At 43.9% G+C, this 8366-nt stretch overlaps 1 protein-coding gene across 2 annotated transcripts in view; it reads left to right on the plus strand.

Moving 5' to 3' along the window:
• Positions 1-3494, plus strand: part of WARS2 (tryptophanyl tRNA synthetase 2, mitochondrial) — a 96891-nt gene extending 93397 nt beyond the window's left edge. For both annotated transcript variants that reach the window (XM_026483637.4, XM_057310334.1), the window contains one exon: positions 869-3494. In XM_026483637.4, coding sequence (XP_026339422.2) covers positions 869-1317 — 449 coding nt within the window. In that variant the 3' untranslated portion in view covers positions 1318-3494. The remainder of the gene's footprint in view (positions 1-868) is intronic.
• The last annotated feature ends 4872 nt before the right edge of the window (positions 3495-8366 follow it).

Genomic DNA, 8366 nt, shown 5'->3' on the forward strand with positions numbered 1-8366 from the left:
AAAATAATAAGGTCATAGGATGTGGAGCAAAAGGAACCCTCGTGCACTGTTGGTGGGAATGCAAACTGGTACAGCGCCTGTGGAAAACAGTGTGGAGGGTCCTCAAAAATTAAAAATAGAACTACCATGTGATCCAGTAATTCCACTATTGGTTATTTACCCAAAGAAAGTGAAAACACTAATTCAGAAAGATATATGCACTCCTGTGTTTATTGCAGCATTATGTACAATAGCCAAGATACGGAAGCAACCTAAGTGTCCATCATTAGGTGATGGATAAGGGAGATGTGGTTTATACACAGTGAATGGTGCTCAACCATAAGAAAGGATGAGATTGTGCCATTTGAGACAACATGGGTGGATCTAGAGGCTATCACGCTAAGTGAGGTGAGTCAGACTGAGAAAGGCATATACCATATCTCAATCATAAGTGGAATCTTAAAAAAAAAAAAAAAGAATAAACAAACAAAAAGAAGAATCAACAAACTGTTGGTTGCCAGAGGGGAAGAGAGGGGATAGACAGAACGGGTAAAGGGAGAGGAAAGTACAGGCTTCTAGTTAGGGAATGAATAAGGCACAGCATAAGGAATATAGCCGGATAGGGTAATAGTGTTGTAGGTGACAGATGGTAGTTACACTTGTGGTGAACACAGCATAATATATAAATTTGTCAAATCACTGTGTCGTGCACTGACGCTGGTGTAACATGGTGTGTCAGCCGTACTCATTTGTAGTAATAATAAAGTCATTTGCTACTCTTGGCACTTTTTAAGATCTAGACACTTATATTCCTGGCGTGATGTTTTCTTACCTTGTTATTGTCTTACGGTTTTGGTTTTGGTGCGTGTATGTTGGCGTTTTTCCCTAGCATCCATGAAGAAGGTAAAATCCCTCCGTGATCCTTCTGCCAAAATGTCCAAATCAGACCCTGATAAACTGGCCACGGTGAGGATAACAGACAGCCCAGAGGAGATCGTGCAGAAATTCCGCAAGGCTGTGACGGACTTCACGTCGGAGGTGACCTACGAGCCAGCCCGCCGACCCGGGGTCTCCAACCTCGTGGCCATCCACGCGGCGGTGGCCGGCCTTCCCGTGGAGGAGGCGCTCCGGCTCGGCGCGGGCATGGACACCGCTCACTACAAGCTGCTGGTGGCCGACGCCGTGATTCAGAGATTTGCTCCGATAAAGAGGGAAATTGAAAAACTGAAGATGGACAGGAGCCACTTAGAGAAGGTTTTACAGGTTGGGTCAGCCAAAGCCAAAGAATTAGCCCATCCCGTGTGCCAGGAGGTGAAGAAATTGGTGGGGTTTCTATAGGAAGCTTCCAAGCCTGGCAGGAAGGCTTATATGTGTTGTGTCCTGTGCACTCCTATTAATAAAGGCAGCTTTCCTCAGAAATGAAAAATGATGGCTTGGGGACATTTAATTTTGGTACACATGATTATTGGCTTCATTTGATCAGTAAGAATTTGTAACTTTCAGGGGCGCCTGGGTGGCTTAGTCCTTGAGCGTCTGCCTTCGGCTCAGGTCATGATCTCAGGGTCCTGGGATCAGAGTCCCGCGTCGGGCTCTCTGCTCAGTGGGGAGTTTGCCTCTCCCTCTCCCTCTGCCTCTCTCACTTTCCCTCCCTCTCAAATAAATAAATAAAATCTTAAAAAAAAAAAAAGAATTTGTAACTTTCAAAGAGAACAGTGTTCTAAATCCCATCAGCAAAATGCGGTGGCCAAGAAAGAAAGAAGGCATAACTCTCTGAATCCTCAGTTATTTGAGGCACACACCTTACCCTGAATTTAGGTCCATGAATGTGATTGAGGTGAGCAGTAATTTGGCAAATGAGGGTATCATTTGTCTCTCTCTGTGGAGTACATACTGTCAGGGGTGCTCACTTGATGCGTCCCAGCCCTTTTAAATGTTTCTGTTTTGTTTTGAAGTAATCTCTATGCCCAACGTGGGGCTTAAACTCACCACCCAGAGATCAAGAGTCACATGCTTCACTGACTGAGCCAGCCAGGTGCCCCTCTGTCCCAACCCTTTTAAAAAGTAGTATGTAGATTCTTAGACTTAATAATCCTTGGGATGCCATTTGGACCAATTTGTATTGAGATCTTATAATAATAAGCTGATTATTAGAGTTCATTTGTCACTAAGATAGTACCTGCCTAAATGTATTTAAGCTACTTAACTCTTCCCGATGAAACCACACTGACTGTCCCAATAAATACTGTTTTGTTTTGTTTAATTCAGCAATACGTGATACAATCTTCTGAGAAGGTTGCATTATTTCAACTTGGTGGATGTACAAAAACCCAGGTTCCTGGATTCTGTTTGTAGTTCAGTACTTCTTTGCCTTCACTTCTAGTTCAACATCACCAGCACACTGGGAAATATACGGGGGGGTGGGGTTGCCATTTTACCCCAAAGTGAGGCTCAGAGACTGCATTAGTTTGTGCGGTATCACTCAGTGAGAAGCAAGTCCAAGATTCAAACCTTCCCTCCTTGAAGAGTAGTATTTTTTCCATCAGCATAGAACCATAAGAGGCAGTAACTATAGGACTCCAAACATTATTTTGAAGGTGAATACTCAAAATGTAACACCTGAACTGTGGACCCTGTTTATATCAGTAACTCAACCAGAAAATCCGGATTCAGCCAACTTGGTTGTATTTGCTTCTCAGAATCCCCAAGGCAGGTCCTAAGTTCTGTCTTCTATGCTTAAGGCAGAGACACTTCAAAGTCTATTCTGCCATACTACCATAGGAGGGAGGCCGGACCAATCAGACATTCCCGATGAGTGAAAGCTTCTCACCTCTCCTCTACTTCAGCCTCTCTGAGTAATAACGAGTCACTCTAAAACCTAGCTTTTCTGCACTTTGTATATGAAAATGACAGTCCTGACTGACAGCACCAGGACCTGTTAGTAAGCTTGATTTTGTAAGAGAATATAAGGTTTTTTGTCAGTGGGTACCATGATCACCTTTTATACATAAGGGACATATGTTGGGCAAATAATACATATGTTGGGCAAATAATATTTTTAAAGATTGATTGATTTTAAAGAAAGAGAGATAGAGCAGGGGGAGGGGCAGAGGGAGAGGGAGAAAGAGAATCTCAAGCAGACTCCCTTCTAAGCGCAGAGCCAGACCAAGGGCTTGATCCCATGACCCTGAGATCATGACCTGAGCTGAAATCAAGAGTCTTGAGCTTAACTGACTGAGCCACCCAGGTGCCCTGAAAAGAATTTCTGTTCATGTTTCTTAAGGGAAGAAAGTAGAGTAGTCCTTCTATCAGAACAGATATAAGGACACAAAACACTGCATCCCAGAATCCACCCCAGGTTCAAATCCTTTTTGGAATCTTTTCTTGGAATGTAGTATCTATAGTCCGAGAGCCTCTTTGGGTGTATTTTCTCCAAGGCTCCTTTTTTTTTTTTCCTTTGAGACGAACCAAAGTATGAATACTGGAAAATGACAAAATTAAAGATGGATCTATCAAACCAATTTTTGTGTCTGTGTATTTTTTAAAAAATCTGCTTGCCACACCTTTCATCCACAGAACTAAAGGTGCCATGGAAAGAATCTCGGAGGAGAAAAACTACAGGACTTGTGGTAACTTCCAAGGAACAAAGCCCTCACAGGTGAGGATGGGCTTGTGACCATCCTGCTCTGGTTATCGTTGCAAGTGACCCGAGGGCTCATCAAGTCCGAAACCCATACCCATGATTGAGAGATGTGCCAGTGATCTCAGGAAGTTGATAAATGAGCCAAGATGAGAACCTAGGTGTCTTTTCCCTCCTTTCCACCTACCGTTTACAGGCCTCCACACAATCTTTTCGTTGAGATGAAGAATCAGACATCTAACTGGTGGCCCACCTCAAAAGGTGATTTTAATTGTCATTTCCATATGTGTTGTAGAGAGTTGAAATGATGAAAGGTATTTCACATGGCAGTAATGATGCCAGGTAAGTCGGTGTTCCGTAGCTCCACAGGCCGACAAACCCCATTTCAAACCCACTCTGACAGACTGTCACTTGGAACACATGGGGGTGTCTTGTCCTGTGTAGGTACCTCATAAACATTTATAAAAATAATGTCCGAAAATGGGCTAGAGGTTTCTATTAAAGTGTGGGTTGCTTGTTTTTCCAGAAACCTTAAAGATACTGATCCTCAAACATTAAATAACACTATTGAGCTGTCACATGTATCAGGCACCCTTCCAGATGTCTTAGAACCATGTTTTCCCACCGGTGGTTCCTTGCCCTGCAGCATGAGCACGACCGGGCAGATTCTCTGGCTCTACCCCAGACCTACTGAATCAGAAATGTGGGGGATGAACCCAGCAATCCGTGTTTTAACAACCTTCTAGGTGATTCTGATCATAATAAACTTCGAGAGCCACTGCTTTATATATATTCTCTCATTTAATTCTCAAAACCCAATCCTAGTATCAGTCTCATATTACTAAGAATGAGACCGGGGGACGGGAGTGCTCAGTACGTGCTCACGAGCCTCCGTGACTAATGGCTAGCATGTTGGACAGTGCGGCCAGAGACTATTTCCATCAACACAGAAATGTCCGTTGGACACTGCCGTGTGAAGGCATTCAGCTTACTGATTTTGCTTGTAGTAGGTCAAACACATACAGGTCAGAACTCTCCCTGGAGAGTTCTTCAACTGGAGAGTTCGTGAAGATCGTGAAAGGATTATTTGAGAAAGACAGACCATATAGTTCCCCAAACAATCCTTCAGTAATAAGAGCTCGCACGTACTACTCTCTGCACTTGCTCGATGCAGGGCACTTTGTGTGTTTATATGCAATATCTCATTTCATATTTCTATCAGGCTATAAGATAGGAACGATTAGCACTGCTCTTTCAAGTAAGTAAACAAAGATTCAGCCACTTACATAAAGTCACCCATTGATTATTACTCTCTAGTATCTCCTAGTTAGGAACCCATTGATACCCCTTACCTAGTGTGCCCAAAGGAATGGTCTGCCCCTTCCTGACCAGTCTAGATTCTTCTCTGAGCACTTACGAGCCTCTCCTGTGTGTCCCATGACCTTAGCCCTCACTTCTCCCTCCCTGTCTCCCTTCATCCTACCTGTGCTTCTTGCTTCAATGCTCCTCTAATTATTTCCCACAAGTTTCGTTTGTGCACACAGCACAGTCTAGTTTGTTTTCTCCTGCAGCCTTTATTTTCCTCCAGTTCACGCGGTCAAGTGCTGTGTGCCTGTGTTACTAGTGAAAGAGGGTGACTGTGCCATGTGGTGGCTGTTGGTCTCTTTCTCTTTAACATGACAACTCTGTCTGTTCTCATTGACTGTGTTCTCCCTGTGTGATCAACATTCCCCTTTCAGTCTGTCAACCAGAGGGGGGGCTTTTGAAATTTCTTTGGCTGGGAAGAGACCATTCCTCCCTGAAATAGAGCTGAAAACAGAACGTCCATCACTCTCTTGTCATTTTTCCAAGTACCCCCATAGGCAGAATGACCTGGAGGCTTTACTGTTAATCATTTTAAGTTCTCAGATGTTCACTTCCAATAATTTTCTTCTATCGGCTAGGCAGGGATTCTGATTTTTTTTCCAGGAAGGAAAAGGTTCAGAGGGCTGGTGACTTATCCTCAGATATGTAATTCAGCATTGTGACAAATGTTTATGTAGGGCCTCCTTTGTGAAAGGCACAGGGGAAAGACAATATGCCAATTGGTTAGTGGAGGACACACAGAGGTACTAGCTCTGAGTGAGCATGAGAACGAAAGATCAGCCAAGATGTTTAGGGAAGGAATAAAATAGTTACATGATAGGAGAAAGGGCTTTCCTGTCAGAAACTAGGACACAGGGACAGGAAAGCATTCAGGGAAAAGTGAATCTACACAGCTCGTGGCAAAAGGAGAATGGAAACACTAGGTTGAGCCATAGGAAATTGTCAATATTTGATTTTTATTTATTTATTTATTTATTTTTTGCCAAAAACCTGGTGGTTCAGGGTGGATCAACCTGATCTATCCAATGAACAAGCACTTTGTCAAGCAGCTGTCTTACGGGTACCATCAAAGCACCAAGAATTAGAAATGAGACACGGTCTCACGAGAGGTCTCTTGGAGATGAACATGGAGAGCTAGTGAGAGGTAGAATGGGAACTAGAACCGAAGTCTTCTGGGTCTTGTACCTCTCCTGGGTACATGCCATTGACTCTGGCATTAACTCTTAATTATTTGATATATGGCTTCTGAATGTCACACTCATTTAGTGGCTCTGAAAGGAACAGAATATTTAGTATTTGATATAACCATTTTGGCTCTATAGAATGCAAACTTTTTTTTTTACCCCCCCCCCATCTCTACCCACATACACATATGGTAAACCAGGCTGACAGTCATCATTTCCTAAAGTTTCTGAAAAGCACATGATATGACTTTAAATGACTCTATTTAGAATAACCTGATTTGATTTTACATAGTCACTGTCTTATCATAGCCACCTTAATCCCTTTTTCAAGTAAGAGTTTACAATACAGGCTTCCTAGCCACATCCCATCTTTTATCTGTGAATGCAGGATAAAGAAGTATGTGTGCCTCGCACTTACCACCAGATTACCCAACACTAGCCTGTTCACAGAGAACCCCACTGGGAGCAACTGTCAGTTCACATAAATAGATTATCCAGAGTTCCCTCAGTTCGTAGCAGCCTTCTCTGCCCCCCAAAAGAGGAACTTTTTAAAAGATTTTATGTATTCATTTGAGAGAGAGAGAGAGAAAGCACAACCCAGGGTGGGGTGGGGAGAAGCAGGGGGAGAAGCAGACTCCCAGATGAGAGGGAGCCCAGTGCGGGGCTCGATCCCAGGACCCTGGGATCATGACCTGAGCTGAAGGCAGATGCTTAACCGACAGAGCCACCCAGGCGACCCTCCTACAATAATTTTTTTAAAAACCAAACATTGTGTGGCTAATCCAGACATGACCACAGGAACCAGACCTGGGGAGAGGTGTTCCCACCTAGAGCCAGACAGCCAGTGATCAAGGTGTTATTCCTTAGCAGGATTCCAGAAGAAAGTTCCTATACTAGAAGGGAAGATGAGGCCTCATGGGAATTCAAAGCCACAGAGTTGTTTTATGATGGATTCCCCTCCTGGGAATGAACAAATAGTGGACTTTCTGCAGTTGCTGGTTCCTGCACTGTCCTTCCTGCATCAGCCACTGTACGGCTTCCATGCTGTTCTCACACCTTCTATAGCTTCATATTCTTTTGAGGAAAGCACATTCTGATGCCCCTTTGATGTCCTGGCATATGGACATGTCAAGGTAAACTGGAGAGGTTTTGCCTTTTGATCCATCTAAATCCCAAAGTAACAACCTCTGCATTAAGCATAAATGCTTCCCCACCTCCCATCGCCCACCCCCAGAAAATAATATGTACAGATACACAAAGAACCCTTACCGTACTTGTGGTTCCAATTTTCATCACTTGAAATGTGGACTTGCCATCACGTTGTTGTGGCAGAGGCTCCTAACCATGCTCCAGTATCTCATCTCTCCTTCCTTTTTAGTGATGGAATCCTCTCCCTTAGTTTTAGCAGAGAACGTAGTGCCGAGTAGGGACCACATTTGCCAGCCTACCCTTCAGCAAGCAATGGTTCTGTGAATTTGTTCTAGCCAATGGGATATGGGCAAAATGCTATGTGCAATTTCCAAGACACATCTCTCTTAAAGGAAGTTCCTTTCCCACACACACACACACACACACACACACACACACACACATATACACTTACTGGAACAGCCTGTTGAGCCCATTGATGGAAACCACAAGAGAAAGATGGGGGAGTCAACCCCTCAGCCTGAGTCCCTGGATTGCCCTACCTAACTCTGGACTGTTATGTGAAAAATAAACTTTTATTATATTTAAGCCACTTTATCTTGAGATCTCTTTGTAACAGTATCTTAGCTATTATCCCAACCAATACGCTAATCTTATTAGACTCTTTGTCTAATGTCTTCCTTCCAGTTGGGTTATTTCAGTTCAATCCAACCAGCATTTTGTGAGAGTCTTCTATGTGGTGAGGCAGTGTTTTCCAAAGTATGGTTCCCAGACCAGGGGCATCATCTCACCTGGGAACTTGTTAGATATGCAAACCCACAAACTCTACCCCAGACTTACTGAATGAGAAAGTCTGGGGTGGGGCTCAGCAGTTGGTTTTAACAAGCCCTTCAGGTGACCTGGATGCACATTAATGTGTAAGAGCCACTGTACTGGGGGATAAAAAAAGAATAAAAAATGGGGGAAAAAAGGGGGAGCGCCTGGGTGGCTCAGTCATTGGGCGTCTGTCTTCAGCTCAGGGCGTGATCCCGGGTCCCTGGGATTGAGCCCCG

The sequence above is a fragment of the Ursus arctos genome, unplaced genomic scaffold (genome assembly GCF_023065955.2).
Source record: "Ursus arctos isolate Adak ecotype North America unplaced genomic scaffold, UrsArc2.0 scaffold_12, whole genome shotgun sequence".
Taxonomy (NCBI): Eukaryota; Metazoa; Chordata; class Mammalia; order Carnivora; family Ursidae; genus Ursus; species Ursus arctos.